The 19,268-nt window shown below is 58.0% G+C and overlaps 1 protein-coding gene across 1 annotated transcript; it reads right to left on the bottom strand.

Moving 5' to 3' along the window:
* Window positions 1-599: 599 nt before the first annotated feature.
* LOC136518474 (ethylene-response factor C3-like) lies at window positions 600-1,828 on the bottom strand. The gene has a single exon (XM_066512135.1). The coding sequence runs from the start codon at window positions 1,744-1,746 to the stop codon at window positions 874-876; it is 873 nt and encodes a 290-aa protein (XP_066368232.1). The 5' UTR covers window positions 1,747-1,828; the 3' UTR covers window positions 600-873.
* Between the last annotated feature and the right edge of the window lie 17,440 nt (window positions 1,829-19,268).

The following is a 19,268-nucleotide window of genomic DNA, read 5'->3' as shown; positions in this document are numbered from 1 at the left end:
GCCGAAGAAGAATACTGAAAGTTGCCAATTGCCATTGCCATTGCCATTGCCAGCACCAGCGTGTCTCCGATCCACAGTACTAGTACTGTTTTCTTGGCTGGCTGACGGCTTGACCTGGTCATGTCATGCCCCCCTCTCTCTCTCTCCACGTGGAGTCGATTCCGCCCAAATTATTAGCTACTCAAATTCCACGGGGGAGACCCATTGACCCTTTGAAAGTCCCAAGTATAATGGTTCCGTGCCTTGTCTAACATCTCGCCCATGAATTCCATCCAGGACCCTTCATGCCGACCAATATTTCCTACACAAACATGCTCCCCCTCTAAGGGGGAAAAACACGTGCAAGACAACGCAAAAGATAGTTTTAATACGACACAAACACCTGTCGTTTAGTGTCCTAAAGTTTTTTTTCTTCGTGAACGTGCCTAAGCATGTTTTTCATCCGGAAGTCTGTGCTTCATAAACCCTTTCCTTTTCTTTCCCTCTGTTTCGAGAACGTTTCTCGTTAAGGCCCGGTTCGCTTCTCTTATAATCCATCTTTTTTAGCTTGTTTTTTCAGCCGGAACAGTATTTTTCTCTCACACCAAATCAGTCGGAACAATGTTTCAGCTTATTTTTTCAGCGAAGCGAATGGGTCCAAGAAGAAGGCGCAAGGAGGCGCCGCCCCGTGCCTCAAAACAAAACATGTAACTTGATCAAGCTCGTCTCTTCAACTCAAACAAAACCTTACTATCTAGTTTAGCCCTCTTCTACTCCAAACAACTCCATGGATGATGTATCTAGCAAGGAGTAGCTATTTGCCCATTGGTAATGCTAGCCACCACTTATCGTTCTTGACTTGCATGCCTAGGCAGAGGTAGCACGTGATAAGATTCAGATGGAGTGGTGGCTCCGGCACCAAGATGACGACGACGACTCCTCGGTGGCAGTGGCGCCAAGCAGCGCCTCCAGGTAGTCTGCTCCGAGGTCTTCCAGCTCCATCACCTCGCTCCTTGTCGCCGCCTTGGCCTTCCGGCTCCGGCCCTCTGGACGCCGCATCCGCATAGAATGCCGCCGCTTGAGCGCCACCACGGGCGAGCCAGAGGCAGAACCAGAGCCGGCGCACACATCCATGCCCATTCCTTCCAGGGACCGGCGGACCCGCTCCACGGGGAAGTTGAGCACGGCGGCGGCGCCACGCATGGCGAACGCCGCCTGGTCGTACGCCAGCGCCGCCGCCTCGGCGCTGTCGAAGGTGCCCAGCCACACGCGCACGCCGTTGCGCGTCGAGTCCCGGATCTCCGCCGCGAACTTGCCCCACGGACGCTTGCGCACCCCGCGGTAGGGCCGCCCGCCAGGCCCCATGGCTCCCGTGCCATTATTCGCCTCTGCTTCTTCCTGCGTCGACGTTGCCAGGGCCAGGCCGGCCTCCTCCTGCAACTGCCGCTGCCCGACGATCATGTCCAGCAGCGCCACCTCGTCGGTGTCGTTGCTGTCGAATGGGAGCACGGGGGCGGGCGGCGTGCGGTGCTGTTGCTGAGCCATGAAGCTCCACGGCGCGGAGGAGTCGACAGAGCCTGTGGAGGAGCCCGGCGAGTCCAGCGGTGCCACTGCCACGCGGGGCTGCTGGAACTGGAAGGATGATGGGTGACGCGTCGTCATGGCGGCACGCCGGACGAGGAAGCCGACCATGCCGGTGCTGAGGTGCACAGGTGGCGGCGGCGGGGAGCTGTTTGAATTCTGGGAGTGGGAGGTGCTGCTCACCATGAGACGATGCTGCCTGCTGCCTGCTGCTCTTAGTATATACTAATAGTAGGGACTCCACGGGAGTCGGCTAGTCCTAGTTGAATTCAAATTGAAATTGAAATGAAGTGGTGGCTGGAAACAATCGCGCGCGCGCCTCTTTTTATACTGCTCTGCCTCTGCCTCTGCCTCTGCCTCTGCTCGCCGCCGTCGGTCGTCCCAAACACAAACAGGAGGGCAAAGGAAAGGAAAAGCAAGCAACACAACAATACAGAGTACAGACAAAAGAAAACAGGGGAAAAGAAAACCACCAGAATCCTTGTTATGCTTTTTGAATCATTTGCAAATTAGAAACTTCTTTTTTCCTTACTACAAACTTGAGTCAAATGCTTATCTCCCAACCATCTAAAACTAACACTGATGGTTTAAAAAAAATGGCAAAAAAATCTCATCTAGAGCTAATGAGGGATTAGTAGAGTAATTAGAAAGTTGTTGGGATGTGGCAGGCCCACCCTAGCCCCTCCCTCTGCCCCTGCTTCTTGCTGTCGATGAGTACGTCATTTAGCAATGAAAGGATAGCATGTTCGCTTGGTCGTAAACGATCGTAAATTTCCAGTCAGAATAGTATTTTTCTCTCACACCAAACCAGCCAGCAGTAAATAATCCACGATCATTTACGGCCTGCCGAACAGGCTGGGTTGCTGAATCTTGAAATAAATTTTAAAAAACAAACAAACATTGTGTAAGTAGATGATTTGGTGTTACATTACACACTGTCCAACTAGCTATTTGTTTGATGGAAAGCGAAACACAAGCGTAAGTAGATGATCTTCATTGTAGGTACAGTGCACCATGTAAAGTGAGCTCAGCTATTTTCCTGACCGGAAATTATTACAGTATATTTATCCACATTATTTTACAGTTTATTAGCCCGCATAAAAAGGGTAACAAAAGTCCATGAGTGGGTAGTAAAGAAATGCCAAAAGCCCACGTGAGTCAATGTATCAGTGCATGGTAGCAACAATTGTTGAAGAGCATGCATGCATATATGCAAGCTGATAATAATCGGATGCCGTATATATTTTGTGCAACCAGGGACCTTTCCATGGATCTTTTTCTTTGTTTCTCCGCTCAATTGGGCACTGGCTCCAGAGAGAGAGAGAGAGAGAGAGAGGTTTGAGAACTCAAGATGGCCAGATTCGTTGCACCTGCAGTAGCAGAGGCCTAATTAACGATGTGTGTACACGAGTGTTGTCTTACACTAGCACATTGCGCGCGCCCTTACGCGCGTCGACTGGATGTGAAACATACATGCTGAGGGAAAAGAAAAAATCCATGTTACAGGACATATAGCAATCAATATTAGCTTAGTGGTAGTCCAAAAAAAATAGAGACATAATTTTGGATGGTGCTATAATAGAATCTGGTGAGGCGATCTACCACATGTGTTTTCATGAATCACAATGAAAACTACCAATTACTAAAACAAACTATAAAGGAGGTAAGGGCTCAACTAATTCTTTTTTTTGACAGTATCCATGATCAACCAATAAATTTCTCCTCCTGCAAGATGCACACAGAAAATTGCTAAGGGGAAAGAAAAATTCCATGTTACAGGGCATAGCTGAACACTTCAAAGTCACAGTAATAAATCACAGCTATCGCTTCATGGTGTCTAACCTTTATGAACAATAATCAAGTAATCCGACATGATTGCTGTAAAAATTTGCATACCTGCGTGGGGGCTGGAGGGGTCAAGCTCATTTTCGCTGCAACACCAAACTTATTTTTGGCAGTCATAATAGGTCTTGAGCCTTGGAACCAGCAAATAAACTTAGCTTTCAGATAAGTGCAGTCAAGCTAATATTCGGAACACATTGAACAAAAACCAGAATATAGGTACCTGAAATGTCGAAGAAGAAAAAAGAGTGAACTAAATCTTTTTTGGACAGCATCCATGATCAACAAATAAGCTTCACCTTCTGCAAGCTACACGCAGAGAAAAGTTGTTTAGGGGAAAGAAAAATTCCATGTTATACTGAATAGCCAAAAAAAACAATGACAAAAGGCAGAGCTGATTTGATTCTCAAAATCCTGTGTGTACCATCGTAAATAATCAAATAGCATTACCTCAAAAAGACTAATCTGAGCATCAACATCAACTGTCAGATTTTCTACAAGCCGGAGAAGTCGTCTCCTAAATTCTGGGAGCTTACCTAAGACAATTAGACTGAATGAGGCAAACAGAGAGGTATGACATACCACTGCTATGAATAGAAGTGTCGTAAAGAAGATACGAAAGTTTACACTTTGAACAACAAAAGACAATATAAACGTCAGCGCAGTGAAAGACCGGAAACAGTATAGCTTCACAAAGTGTACCTTGATAATGACTCAACCTCTATTAACGCACAATCACTGCAAACCACAGGAACCTATATAGCAAGGACTCTCACCATGGATCTTTATTGATTCCAACATCTATTTTTCGTTGCATCTAATGTTGCTCAGCCAGATTAGGCGTACAAAGAAGCATTTTTTCCCCTGTAAAATACAGGCAGTAAGACGCAGGCTTAAGTTGATAAGGTGATCTCTTTGCTAAAAGGCACCATAGGCAGTAAGGTAGAAGCTTACATCGCTAAGCTGATCTGTCGGCGTTTCGGACCGGGGGGTCCTCAACCAACGAGTGAATTTGTGCTGCGTGCCCCTATCCCGGATGGTGATGCAAAGAGACACAAGGTGTATACTGGTTCAGGCAATCGGTGCCCTACGTCCAGTCTGAGAGATCGATCTTGTATTCCTTGCACCGAAGTGCTCGTAGTAGGGGGTTACAAGCTAGGCGAGAGAGGGGGCTAGCCCCAGGTCTCGGCGGGGGCGGTGCGGGCTGCTTGAGGCGTTGTTCTCAAGCAGCGCGGAAGTGTGTGTGAGGTTCTATGGGTGAGTTCCTCTTTCCGCCCGTTGTTCTCCTGCCCTAGAAATGGCCCCGGTCCCTCCCTTTTATACTCTAAGGGAGAACCAGGAACGTACATATGTTGCTACGTAGCGTTCTATAAATGGGGATGGCGTGTCCGAGCCCTGTAGCCGGCCACTGTTGTGGTATGGTCGATGGAGTGGCCCCGTCCTTGTCGTGCAGAAGTGACGCGCCGGTCATACTTGATCTTGTGCGTCGTGGGGCTCCAGTACAGCTTGAGGCAGGACATGGCGGGTGACGTGCTGGTCATCGTGCGATGACGTCGTAGGGAGCCGAGGCTCTGCAGATGCCGAGGCCGAGCCATCGTGGGGGGCTCGGCGGACATGGATCCTCAGGCTGCCGAGCCCCTGAAGCAAACTGCCGAGGCTTTGGAGGGAATTATTGGTCCTGGGTACTGATTCCGAGGCCACAGTATCCCAGGCGTGGCTCCCTACGCCGCGTTGTTCTCGGAGCAGGAGTTGGCAGCACAGTGAGGCATGGGCGTCAACCATGTGCATAGCGGTGGGCACAGTGGCGGGTAACCCCTGCCCAGTCCTGCCTCTTGTCCCGTCGGCCATTCCGCTATACTGTGCCGAGCATGCGGCCGATGTCAGGGGCAGCAGTTGGCTGAGTTAATGCAACACGACGTTTTGTCAGAGGGACGGGTGAAGGAAGAGGCAGCGGAGTGCCGCCGAGCCTGCCTCGCGCGAGGCGGGGGGTCGGCGACCCGGCCGAGGCCTGCGACGAGAGGGGGTCGGCCGAGGCCCTCGGTGGGGGATCGCCCGAGGTCAGCGGTGAGGGGGCCTCGGGCGAGTCGGAGAATCGGCCGAGGCCAGCGGTTGTTAGCTGGTTTCGATCCTTTTGAAGTCTAAGCAGTCATTTTTTGGTTCTTGCTTAGGGTACCCCTTCTTACGGTATCCGACAGTAGCCCCCGAGCCTTGGGGGGAGTGGAGGCACTCCCCCTGAGGTTCTGACGAGAATTGGCTCTTGATAGTTCCTGTCGGGATGGTGTTTCGTACTTAAGGTTTCGGTGGGTGCGCGCGAGCGCACCCGCCGGGTGTAGCCCCTGAGGCCCTGGAGGAGTGATTTCACTTCTTCAGGGGCTTTTTTCTCTTTCGAGTGAGGGGTTTTCGTTGTGTTTGCCGAGCCCGTGGGTGCGAGTTCGGATCGCTGGGCCTCGACGATGCTGCGGGAAGAGCCCCTTAGCCTCTGCCTGGAGCGAGAGGGCCGTCAGGGGTTCCCCCAGCTTTTTGTACGACCCTCGCGCTTCCTTTTCGCTCAGAAGGAGGGGTGGAAGATGCCATGCTACCCTCGGTGGGCGCGAGCGATGGTATTTCCGGTGAGTTGTTATCGGGTAAGTCCGAGTGGAGGCCCGTACCCCGTTCGCTGGGGGTCGGCTAGCGGTCCGGAGACGCGCTCCAAGAGTACCGGGGGGTTTCTCTAGTGGGTGCCGAGGCCGTTCACTGGGCCTCGGTGGCTTGGTGCCTCCCTACGGTGGGATCCCATTCGGAGACCTCTCTGCCAGTCTCGGACACGACTCAGGGCATCCCAAGCATTTCGCTTGCTTGGACCTCGGCTTTGTACAGGCTCGCCCGTAGTCGTCCCTGACTCTGTCACCCTGGGGCAGCTGTCGAAACCCCTGGGGGCCCAGCCTTCGAACCCCGGGACCGTAACGGGCTTGGGTCGCTTGTCTTTATCTTGGGTGCAGGAAGAGCCCCCGAGCCTCCGCACGGAGCGAGAGGGCGGTCAGGGGTCCTCCTGACTTTTTTGGTCCATCCCCCGCACGTCCTTTTCGCTCGGACGGGGGGTTGTTTACCGAGCCCACTCGTGTGCGAGCCTGAGCCGCTGGGTCTTGGCAAAGTTGCAGGAGGAGCCCCCGAGTCTCTCGCACGGAGCGAGAGAGCGGTCAGAGGTCCCCCTGGCTTTCGGTTCGCCCCTCGCGCATGAGGGTCTGTCTGCCGAGCCCCCCTCGGGTGCGAGCCTAGGTCGCGGGGTCTCAGCGTCTTTGCAGAAGGAGCTCCCTAGCCTCTGCACGGAGCAAGAGGGCCGTCAGGAGTTCTTCTGGCTTTTTGAACGACCCTCGCGCTTCCTTTTCGCTCGGAAGGAGGGTTTGTTTTGCCGAGCCCCCTCGTGTGCGAGCCTAAGTCGCTGGGCCTCGGCAATGTTTTGCAGGAAGAGTCCCTTAGCCTCTGCACGGAGCAAGAGGGCCGTCAGGGGTTCTCCCGACTTTTTGTTCGACCCTCGCGCTTCCTTTTCGCTCGGAAGGAGGGGTGGAATGTGCCACGCTACCCTCGGTGGGCGCGAGCGATGGCATTTCCGGTGAGCTGTTATCGGGTAAGTCCGAGTGGAGGCCCGTACCCCGTTCGCTGGGGGTTGGCTAGCGGTCCGGAGACGCGCTCCAAGAGTACCGGAGGGTTTCTCTAGTGGGTGCCGAGGCCGTTCGCTGGGCCTCGGTGGCTCGGTGCCTCCCTACGGTGGATCCCATTCGGAGACCTCCCTGCCGGTCTCGGACACGACACAGGGCGTCCCAAGCGTTTCGCTTGCTTGGGCCTCGGCCTCGTACAGGCTCGCCCATAGTCGCCCCTGACTCTGTTGCCCTGGGGCGGCTGTCGAAACCCCTAAGGGCCCAGCCTTCAAACCCCTGGACCGTAGTGGGCTCGGTGCCCAGTTCCTTTGCCTGAAAGGAATCGGGTGGGGGTTATTTCTCTCCCTACGGCTAACAACGGCAGGCGCGTCTTTTGAGGCGGCTTTTTCGGGGAGGCGAAACGGCGCCTGCTGTTGCTGCGGTTGGACACGACGTGGTGTCAGCCAACGGGACGTAACCGTACGCGTGATTAATGAGGACGGAGTGGGGGCGTGGGCGGTAAGACCGGATCTGGATAATCGCATCGGATTTTTGGGGGAAACTTCCCCGATTTCGTCGCCCACGATTTGCTCCCTTCCCTGCATAAATACGAAACGAGCCTCGCCCCTTCTCCCCTTACCTTTTCCGCGTTCGCTTTCGCTGCCTCCATGCCGTTGCTGAGAGCATAGAGCGGGGAGGAGAAGGGCGAGAGAGAGAGACTGAAAGAAAGAGGGAGAGAGATTACCGCCGTAGCAGCGTCCTCCACCGCGCAATGGCTGGTGGTCCCGTCATCCTCCCGGCGGATCCCTGGGAGCGGTCTGACATCACCGAGGAGAAGCTGCAGTCGCTCGTGGAGGCCGGTCTTCTTCGCCCGATCACCGACCCTGACGAGCCGGAGTGGATCGCTCCAGGGAACGAGTCGGAGCCGAGGCCGCGTGATGGCTATGTGGTGAGCTTCGTCGTCTTCCATGAGCGAGGCCTTGGGTCGCCGGTGGATCAGTTCATGCGGGCGCTCCCGCACTACTATGGCGTGGAGCTTCACAACTTCAGCCCCAACTCCATCGCGCAGGCGGCCATCTTTGTCGCCGTCTACGAGGGGTACTTGGGGATCGCTCCCCACTAGGAGCTGTGGCTCCACTTGTTCCGAGCGACGTTCACCACCAAGCCGGGGGGAACGAAGGGGGCTCAGAAGGTGCTGAGGGCCGGCGGCTGCACTCTTCACATGCGCCAAGATCGGCAGTCCCTCTACGTCCCGGCCCAGCTGTCATCGTCCAACCGTCGTTGGTATGACAGCTAGTTCTACCTCCGCAACGACGACGGAGGACTTCCCCCTTATACGGGGCGGGTTGTAGAGAGTCAGCCAGAGAAATGGGGATACGGCGTCGTCAAGGTTGATCAGCCTAGGCTGGAACCGCTCTTGAGGGCCTTGGGGAAGCTACGTGACCGCGGCCTTTCGGTGGCCGTGGTCGTGGCGGCTTTTCACCGCCGGAGGGTGTTGCCGCTGATGGCCCGGCGGCGGCGGCTGTTCGAGATGACCCCGAGCGATTTGATCGCCGGTATCAAGATGTCCGCCTTCGCCCTTACCGACGACGAGACCCTGCGTCGGGTGAGAGAGGCGGTAGACGGGAAGCCGAAGATTGACGATTTGACGCCGTTCCCAATGCGCCCGTCGCGGGGGCACGTTTCACTGGTAAGTTGGATGTTGCCGAGGCTTTCGCGGCCTTCTTGTTTTTCGCCTTTTTTGTCTGTTGTCTTACTTCGTCGTTCCCACAGGGGATAAGAGACGTGCGAGACTCCCCGCCGCCCGTTCCCGAGGACGCCCGGCGGCGAGCTGTGAACAGGGCGCGCGCCGAGGAGCAGAAGAAGAAGAAAGATACCAAGGAGGCGAAGCGCACGAAGAAGCTCCTTGCACGTGAAAAGTTGGACGCCTGTCGCCGGCGTCAGAAGCTCGACGGTCTCCCGTTGGAGCCGTCTCCCTCGTCGTCGGTGTCGGATTCCTCGGGCGACGGTGGCGGGCGCGAGGTGGGGACGGCCTGCCTGGAACACCTCCCCGACGTTAGGGAGATGGTGCCCGGGGCGCCGGCAAGGAGCCTGATGCTCCGAGGAGGTGTCCCGGGGCCGGTGGCGGCCTGTCCCGAGGCCGAGGCTGAACCGCCCGAGGCGCGGGTGTCGGAGGAGCGTGCCGTCAGCCCGATGGGCTCGACGGTGGAGGTGGAGCGAGCGACGGTGGGGGCGACCCCATTGTCTCCGCGAAGGGTCGAGGAGGTGCCGGGGTCCGGCGGAGGCCAGCTGGCACCGGTGGACACAGAGGCCGTGCTACTGCCACCACCGCCGCCGTTGCAGAGGAGGCTGGCGGTGCCGAAGCGGCTGCATCCCCGTTCGCGGTAAGCGTCTTTTCTGGTGGAGTCCGTAGTACTTCTTGTTTACCCCTTGGTCGCATGCTGACCTTGGGAGTGTCTTTGCTTCCAGCCAGAAGCATCTGGTGGAAGATCCTGCCATGGCGCCCCGTAAGGCGCTCAAGGTGAACGTTAGCACCTCCGCCCATCAGGCAGCGGAGGCACAGGCTGGCGTGCAGCGTGGCGCGGCGTCGGGCGGGGCCGTTTCGGAGGAGGCGGCTGCCCAGGAAAAGGGGGCCGAGGCAGCCGCGGAGCGAGTGGAGGAGGAGGAGCCCACGCCCCGCGATGTCATGGGTCTTGGGGCGAATGAGGCTAGGGCATCCACCATTGCCGAGGCCATTGAGGGTGAGGCCGGAGCCCCCAAGACCTCCGAAGTCAGGGCGGTGGACTCCGGGGCCGCCGAGGTAGAGACGGCGGAGGCCAGAGCCCCCGGGTCCGTCGAAGCCGAGGCGATGGAGATGGAGACGGAGCAAGTTTTGGCGCCGCCCCTGGTTTAGACAATCTCGTCTGATGATTCCTCCCATGGGAAGGAGGCGGCGGACGTCAAGGCGGCCAGTACCGCGGAGCAGCCAGTCCCAGATCCCGCCGAGGGGAGTTCGGCCCTTGTCCGGCTACGGCCCGAGCCCCGTGGGTGGAACTTCCCGCATGTTTTCTAGCGGAACCGGGCTGACCCTGAGGGGGAGCCCATGTTCGCCCTTGAAGATATCACAGAGGGGGGGCGATGGGATACCCTCGAGCAGTACCGCCAACTGGCAGTGCAGTCGCTGCAGACAGCGATGACTATTATGGAAGGGGACTTGCCCGGTGTCACCCAGGTAAGTACTTTCCTCTCTCGTGCCGCGTTGTTTTCTCTCCGAGCCCCCTCGCAGTGTTTGACGTGCGTTTTTTGCCTCTTTAGGAGCTCGAGACCCGGTCCCTTGGGAAATCGGTGTTCCTACGAAGGGAGAGGGATATCTGGGACCAGCTCCGGCGGCAGAAGGGCCTGCTTGCCGATGCCCAGGGGCTTTTGTCGGCACGGAGTGCGGAAGTGGAGGACCTCCGTCTTCGTTGTGCTGACCTTCAGGCCGAGTTGGCCACGGCTAAGGAGCAGTCTGCCCCTCTAGTGGCGAAGATCAAGGAACTGGAGGAGGAGCGAGACTCCTTCAGGTCTCGGGCCCAAGAAGCGACGGCCTCTGCCAAGGCCACAGCCGGGCAGCTGGGTACGGAGCAGAGCGAGCATCAGGTGATGAAAGTCGCCTTGGCAGAGGCTACCAAGGCGGCCGAGGCCTTTCGGGTCGAGGCCTTAGCCTAGAAGAGGAAGGCCGAGGGTAAGTTCCACTGAACCGTGTTCCTTGTTCCATTTGTTCTGGTTCGCGTTTGACTCCTGACCCCTCGTCATGACGTAGACCTGGAGAAAGAGGCCTTCCAGGCGGCTGAGGCCTCCGTCGCAGCGCAAGCGGCGCTGGATGTTGAGGTCCGGGAGCACGAGGCGCTGCGCAGCGCTGTCCGTACCGCCTGCGGGGCCCTAGACGTCGAGGGGGTCCAATCAGCTAGCTCCCTTGGGAGCCGCCTGATTGCGTTGAGCGGCCGTGTCCACGAGAGGCTCCGGGGGGTGTTGCACACGGGTGTCAAGCGCGCCCTGGCCGTCGTCTCCTCGCACTACGCCATCAACCTCGAGGCTGTCAACGACGGCTACGTGTTGCCAGAAGATGACGAAGAGGCTGATGCAGAGGTCGTGAAGCTGTTGGAGGCGGCTGAGGCACCTGGCACAGCGCTGGCCGGTCTATTTGAAGAAGAGGTGGTCCCTCCCGCGCTGGCCGCCGATCCTTGAGCTTTGACCTGGGCCAAAAGGGGCCATGTAACCGGATTGAGTTAGTTGCCATACCATGACGTTTTTGTGGCCGTCGAGGCCTTTAAAGTATTTGCATATGTGCGTCTTTTAACCGTTTTCTGTTCTACTTCCGAGCCTATGCCCTCTGTCTCGATCTTGGGAACCCGCAAAGAAATTCCTCGGAACCTAAGCCGTCCTTTGGCGAAGGGTGGTGAGGGAGCTGCCGTAGCCCAGAGGCATAGGCCGTTCTCATGACTCGACCGGCCCTTTGGCCTCGAGACAGGCTTTTGGTCTTTGGGTTTCTTGTGAAGGTCCCATCGGAGCGCGAGAGAGTTTGGCGTAGAAATTTTTTTGAAAGACCATTAACAAACGGTGTTCGGGACTTAGGGGGTTCCCCCTTTTTAGCCCCCGAGGGAGGCTCGGCTTTGCAGAGGCAGAGCTGAGTCTCCCTTATAGCACTATTGTGATGTCGAGCCCCTCTTGATAGACAAGCTCTCTGCACAGAACTTCCTCGGAGCCTACGCTGTCTTTTGGGTGAAAAGGTGGTGAGGGAGCTGCCGTAGCCCGGAGGCGTAGGCCGTTCTCACGGCTCGGCCGGCCTTTTCGCCTTTGAGACGATCATACGGTCCTTAGGCTCTATACAATCGACGTGTCTATAAGGGGGCTCCTCGAAAGATTATAACAACTAAGAACGCTTCTTTATTGTATTTCGAGAAACAATGTAAACAACATTTGGAAATTTAAGGGTAGAAACGACGTAGCTGTTCTATGTTCCAAGCGTTGGTGAAGATTTCGCCCTTCTCGTTGGCTAACTTGTAGGTCCCGGGCTTCAGCACTTGAGCGACGATGTACGGCCCTTCCCAGGGTGGGGTCAGCTTGTGGCGGCCCTTGTTGCTCTGCCTCAGTCTCAGCACCAGGTCGCCCACCTTCAGGTCTCGGCTTTGGATGCGCCGGGCTTGGTAGCGTCGTAGGGCTTGCTGGTATCTGGCTGAGTGTAGCAGCGCGACGTCTCGGGCTTCCTCCAGTTGGTCGAGGGCGTCCTCGCGGGCAGTGCGGTTGCTTTGATCGTTGTACGCCCGTAGCCTCGGGGAACCGTATTCTAAGTCAGTGGGGAGGATGGCCTCGGCTCCATAGACCAGGAAGAACGGTGTGAATCCCGTGGCTTGGCTCGGGGTGTTTCTTAGGCTCCAGATGACTGACGGGAGTTCGGCAAGCCATTTCTTGCCAAACTTCTTCAACCGGTTGAATATTCTTGGCTTAAGGCCTTGTAGGATCATGCCGTTGGCACGCTCTACTTGGCCATTCGTCCTTGGGTGTCCTACGACCGACTAGGCCACCCGGATGTGGTGGTCGTCGCAGAACGTTAGGAACTTGCGACCGGTGAATTGTGTCCCATTGTCAGTGATGATGGTGTTAGGAACCCCGAACCTGTGGATGATGTCCGTAAAGAACAGCACCGCTTGCTCAGATTTGATCTGAGTGATCGAACGAGCCTCGATCCATTTGGAGAATTTGTCGATGGCTACCAGTAGATGGGTATAGCCCCCGGGTGCCTTCTGCAGAGGCCCAACCATGTCCAGCCCCCACACAGTGAATGGCCATGTGATGGGGATGGTTTGGAGGGCTTGGGCCGGGAGGTGCATCTGTCGAGCGTAGTACTGGCATCCCTCGCAGGAGCGTACTAGCTTCGTGGCGTCGGCCACCGCCGTTGGCCAATAGAAACCTTGGCGGAAGGCGTTACCCATGAGCGCCCGAGGCGCCGCGTGGTGCCCACAGACTCCCGCGTGCAAGTCCCAAAGTAGGGATTGGCCAGCTTTGGTGGTGATGCATCGTTGGAGAACACCCGATGGGCTATGCCTATACAACTCGCCGTTGCAGAGGACGTAAGTCTTGGCTCGTCGCGCAAGCCGTCGGGCCTCGGTTCTATCCGCAGGAAGCTCTCCTCGAACGAGGCGATCAAGGAAAGGGACTCGCCAGTCCGTTCCTAGGTCGGCCTTGGGAGGCTCTGCGTCAATCGCCATGGCCTCGGGCTTGGCTGGCGGGGTCTTGGTGGCAGAGGGGGCCTCGGACCCTGCGGTGGGCTCGGCCGATGGGCCCTCTTCCGTCACCGAGGCGTAGTCGACGGATGGCTTGTGGAGGTCTCTGGTGAAGATGTTCGGGGGGACCGGGGTCCGCGCCGACGCCATCTTTGCCAGTTCGTCTGCGGCCTCGTTGAACTTTCGCGCAACGTGGTTGAGTTCGAGGCCGTCGAACTTGTTCTCTAGGCGACGTACTATCGTGCAGTACGCCTTCATTTTGGGGTCATGGCAGCTTGACTCTTTCATCACCTAATCGACGACGAGCTGCGAATCACCCCGTACGTCGAGACGTCGCACTCCAAGTTCAATGGCGATTTGCAGGCCGTTGACGAGGGCCTCGTATTCGGCCACATTGTTGGAGGCGGCGAAGTGAAGCCAGATCATGTAGTGCATGTGTACTCCGAGGGGCGAGACCAGGAGCAGGCCCGCGCCAGCCCCAGTCTTCATCAGAGACCCGTCGAAGTACATGGTCCAGCATTCTGATTGGATCTGAATGGGTGGCAGCTGTGTGTCGGTCCACTCGGCTACAAAGTCGGCCAGGACCTGTGATTTGATCGCTTTCCGAGGCGCGAAAGACAAGGTTTCCCCCATGAGTTCGACAGCCCACTTGGCTATTCTACCCGAGGCCTCCCGGTTTTGGATTATCTCCCCCAGAGGAAAAGACGACACCACAGTCACCGGGTGGGACTCGAAGTAGTGACGCAGCTTGCGTCGACCCAAGACTACGGTGTACACCAGCTTCTGGATGTGGGGGTAACGCGTCTTAGTCTCGGAGAGCACTTCGCTGATGAAGTAGACAGGTCGTTGGACGGGTAGAGCATGTCCCTTCTCCTGCTTCTCGACTACTACGGCCGCGCTGACCACTTGGGTCATCGCGGTGACGTAGAGTAAGAGGTGCTCGCCCTCGGTGGGCGGAACCAGGACGGGGGGGTTGGTGAGTAGTGCTTTGAGCCTGGCGAGGGCTTCCTCAGCCTCGGTGGTCCAAGAAAAGCGCTCGGACTTTCTCAAGAGGCGGTACAGGGGCAGGCCTTTTTCGCCGAGGCGCGAGATGAAGCGGCTTAGGGCCACAAGGCATCCCATGACCCTCTGCACCCCTTTGAGGTCTCGGATCGGGCCCATGTTGGTCACGGCCGAGACCTTCTCTGGGTTGGCCTCGATTCCACGTTCCGAGACTATGAATCCCAAGAGCATGCCTCGGGGAACCCCGAAGACACACTTCTCGGGGTTGAGCTTGATGCCCTTCTCTCTGAGACATGTGAAGGCAACCTCCAAGTCGCCGACGAGATCACCGGCCTTCCTGGACTTGACTACGATGTCATCCACATAGGCCTCGACGGTTCGCCCGATGTGTTCGCCAAAGACTTGGATCATGCACCGCTGGTAAGTAGCCCCTGCGTTTCTGAGGCCGAATGGCATGGTTACGTAGCAGTACATGCCGAATGGAGTGATGAAAGAAGTCGCGAGCTGGTCGGACTCTTTCATCTTGATTTGGTGGTAACCGGAATACGCATCAAGGAAGGAGAGGGTTTCGCATCCTGCAGTGGAGTCGACGATTTGGTCAATTCGCGGTAGTGGGAATGGGACTTTCGGGCACGCTTTATTTAGACCAGTGTAGTCCACGCACATCCTCCACTTGCCACTTTTCTTCCTGACTAATACAGGGTTAGCCAACCACTTTGGATGGAATACTTCCTTGATGAACCCGGCTGCCATGAGCTTCTGCACTTCTTCGCCGATGGCCCTGTGCTTCTCCTCGTCGAACCGGCGCAGGCGCTGCTTTGCTGGCCTGGAGCCTGCCCGGATATCTAAGGCATGCTCGGCGACCTCCCTTGGTATGCCCGGCATGTTCGAGGGACTCCACGCGAACATATCGACGTTCGCACGGAGAAAGTCGACGAGCACGACCTCCTATTTGCTGTCGAGGGTGGCGCTGATCTTTAGTCCTCGGCCGTTGGGGACGGTGGGATCGACAGGGACGAGCTTGACGGCCTCCGCGGGCTCAAAGGTCCCGACGCGCCGCTTGGCATCGGGAACCTCGCTACCAAGCTGGTCGAGATTGGCGATGAGGGTCTCGGCCTCCACGATGGCCTCGGCGTACTCGATGCACTCGACGTCGCAGTCGTATGCATGTTCATACGTGGACTTGACGGTGATGATGCCGTTGGGGCCTGGCATCTTGAGCTTGAGGTAGGTGTAGTTGGGGACCGCCATGAACTTGGCGTAGCACGAGCGCCCCAAGATGGCGTGGTAAGCCCCCTTGAATCCAACCACCTCGAAGGTGAGGACCTCCTTGCGGTAGTTGGAGGGAGTGCCAAAGTAGACGGGTAAGTCGATGCGCCCGAGGGGTCGTGTGCGCTTTCCTGGCACGACACCGTGGAAGGGCGCGGAACCGCCTCGGAGCCGTGACTGGTCGAGCTCCAGGAGCTCCAGAGTGTTGACGTAGAGGATGTTGAAGCCGCTGCCTCCGTCCATGAGCACTTTGGTAAGTCGGGTGTTGCCAACGATCGGGTCGACGACAAGCGGGTACTGCCCGGGGTTTGGAACATAATCGGGGTGGTCATCCCGATCAAAGGTGATTGCCTCCCGAGACCAATCGAGGTACCGGGGGGTGGCCACCTTGACCGAGAAGACCTCCCGGCGTTCCCTCTTTTGCTGGCGCGCCGTGAGGCATGCCGAGGGTCCGCCAAAGATCATGAAGGCGTTGCGTACCTCGGGGAACCCATCATCTTTATCGCCGTCCCTCTCGCCGGCGCCCCTTTTCCTGGCCTCATCGTCGTCGGGGAGCCCAAGCCTGGCGTAGTAACGCCGAAGCATGGTGCACTCCTCGAGGGCATGCTTCACCGGACCTTGATGGTAAGGACAGGGCTTCTTAAGCATGTCGTCAAATAGCCCGGGGCCCTGGGGGCCTCGGGGATTCCTGCGATCTGCTGTGGCGACATGGCCGGCCTCGAGGACCTCCTGCTTCCCTGGGCGACCCTTCTTCTTTCTTTTGGGGACACGGGTGGGCGAGGCCTCGGGGGCCTTGTCCTTCTGCTTCCCCTTGGCGTCGTTGTTGGGGAAGATGGCCCCCACCACCTCTTCGCCCGAGGCGAAGTTGGTGGCGATGTCGAGGAGTGCGGCCGCTGTGGTGGGTACGTTCTGGCCCAATTCTCGGACCAGGTCTCGGCAGGAGGTGCCAGAGAGGAATGCTTGGACGATTTCTGAGTCACCGACGCGGGGCAACTCGGTGCATTTCTTGGAGAAGCGCCGGATGAAATCTCGAAGAGATTCGTCCGGCTTCTGGCGACAACCTTTGAGGTCCCAGGAGTTCCCGGGGCGCACGTAGGTGCCCTAGAAATTCCCGACGAAGACCCTCACCAAGTCATGCCAGTTGTGGATCTGTGCGGGGGGAAGGTGTTCGAGCCAGGCTCGCGCTGAGTCTGACAAGAACAAAGGGAGGTTGTGGATGATGAGCAGGTCATCGTCCGCACCACCTAGCTGACAAGCCAGGCGATAATCGGCTAGCCATAGCTCGGGGTTCGTCTCGCCGCTATACTTTGTGAGGTTGGCAGGTTGCCAGAACCGGGCTAGGAAGTGAGCGTTGTGGATGGCTCTACTAAAGACCCGAGGGCCAGGTGGCTCGGGAGAAGGACAGCGGTCCTCTTCGCTGTCATAGCGACCGCCTCAGTGTGGGTGGTAGCCCCGGGCGGCTCCGTCGTCGTGGCGCCGCCACCTGCCAACTACTTCGTGGTTGCCGTGTGCCTCACGTTGGTCTCCAGGTCGATCGCGCACCGAGGGGGCCCCGTTGGCTGTCGGCGCGCGAGCGGGCTCAGGACGGACCGAGGCATCCTGGCCCCGTTGAGGTTGCATCGTGGGTTTGCTCCGAAGTGCCTCCGCGCCGGCGGGAGGCGGAACTTTCGGCCTGCTGCACCGCAGCGGTCTCGAGGAGGTCGCGGAGCTCTCCGCGGACCCGTCACCCCTCGGTGGTGGAGGGCTCGGGCATTGCTCGGACCAGCATCGCAGCCGCTGCGACATTCTGGCTAGCGCGATTAAAGATTGGGGGTGGCTCTCCCCCCTCGTTGTCGTTGATGCGGTGATGGACGTCGCGGGCCCTCCGTCGGGCTCCTCCGCCCTCACCGCGCCCTTGCTGCTCCTGCTCGAGAGTGTCCCGAAGCTGTTGCAGAAGGAGTCGCTCTTGTTCGACCTTGGCTTGAAGCTCGCGGAGCTGCTCCAGGTCTGGGCGTCGATGCAACCCGCGGACGGGATTCTCGTTCCGTGCTGCCGGGAGCTTCGAGACGTGGAGGTGTGGCATCGCCCACCCCTGCCCGGGGCGGGTAATGGTTGCCTGTCCTCTCGTCCTCTTCGCCCACCCTTGGCATCCCGAGCCCGACGTGGAAGCACTCACGAGACGGATCGTAAGTCCCTTCGTCGTCGGAGTCGGAGTAGCCGAAGCAGTAGTCGCTCGCAGTCATGAAGCGGCGCATGGCTTCGGGGTCACAAAGACTGGAGAAGTCTGCTCCGGCCCACGCCTCATCTTCTTCCGAGGAGTCGGCGTGGTCGTGCGCCGATGTTGCGGGGGAGAAGTCGAGGGCGAAACGTTGGTGGAGTCCTAAGGGCTCTGCGTGCTTGGAAGCGTAGGCGGAGGCGGCGTTTATCAACCCGAAGGGTACGGGGATGGTGCCATTGCCGGGCGCCGCTCCGCCGGGGCTGGCCCCTCAGGAGGTGGCGGGACAGAACTTGATGATGAGGCGTCACCGTGCGTCGCCGGAATCTTTTCTTGCCCAAGCTCAGGTTAGGTAAGTCCCCGACCAGGGACTCTGTACCAACAGCCGGGCAAGGGATACCGGCAGAGCGCGGCGCGTTGCCCCGAGCTTGCGTGGTGTCGGGGCGGTCCCGCTCGCGTCACGCCTGGCGAGTGCTACGGGAGCCGCGGCCCGGACGCTGCCTGTGCCTGGGCTGCGGGTCTGTGGGTAACGTTGTCGGGCAGTGGAGCTCGGGGTGTGAGGAGTACCATATCGTATCCACATCCTAGAGATATGAACTCTAGGCTCCCGAACCATACCACCGTGCCGAGACGCAACGGTCGTACAAGGTCTGCCATCCGGAACTTTCTGGGACGATGAAGCTAACACGCAGCGGGCCCCTACCTGGCACGCGAACTGTCGGCGTTTCGGACCAGGGGGTCCTCAACCAACGAGTGAATTTGTGCTGCGTGCCCCTATCCCGGATGGTGATGCAAAGAGACACAAGGTGTATACTGGTTCAGGCAATCGGTGCCCTACGTCCAGTCTGAGAGATCGATCTTGTATTCCTTGCACCGAAGTGCTCGTAGTAGGGGGTTACAAGCTAGGCGAGAGAGGGGGCTAGCCCCAGGTCTCGGCGGGGGCGGTGCGGGCTTGCTTGAGGCGTTGTTCTCAAGCAACGCGGAAGTGTGTGTTGTGGTTCTATGGGTGAGTTCCTCTTTCCGCCCGTTGTTCTCCTGCCCTAGAAATGGCCCCGGTCCCTCCCTTTTATACTCTAAGGGAGAACCAGGAACGTACATATGTTGGCTACGTAGCGTTCTATAAATGGGGATGGCGTGTCCGAGCCCTGTAGGCCGGCCACTGTTGTGGTATGGTCGATGGAGTGGCCCCGTCCTTGTCGTGCAGAAGTGACGCCGCCGGTCATACTTGATCTTGTGCTCGTGGGGCTCCAGTACAGCTGAGGCAGGACATGGCGGGCGATGTCTGTCATCGTGCGATGACGTCGTAGGGAGCCGAGGCTCTGCAGATGCCGAGGCCGAGCCATCGTGGGGGGCTCGGCGGACATGATCCTTAGCTGCCGAGCCCCTGAAGCAAACTGCCGAGGCTTTGGAGGGAATTATTGGTTCTAGGTACTGATTCCGAGGCCACAGTATCCCGGCGTGGCTCCCTACGCCGCGTTGTTCTCAGAGCAGGAGTTGGCAGCACAGTGAGGCATGGGCGTCAACCATGTGCATAGCGGTGGGCAC

This window comes from Miscanthus floridulus, chromosome 17 (assembly GCF_019320115.1).
Source record: "Miscanthus floridulus cultivar M001 chromosome 17, ASM1932011v1, whole genome shotgun sequence".
Classification (NCBI taxonomy): Eukaryota; Viridiplantae; Streptophyta; class Magnoliopsida; order Poales; family Poaceae; genus Miscanthus; species Miscanthus floridulus.
Note: the sequence above shows the minus strand (reverse complement) of the source record. Positions and strands in the feature narration are given on the sequence as shown.

Coding starts and splice junctions, on each gene's coding strand:
- LOC136518474 (XM_066512135.1), bottom strand. CDS start 1,746: ATGGTGAGCAGCACCTCCCACTCCCAGAATTCAAACAGCTCCCCGCCG.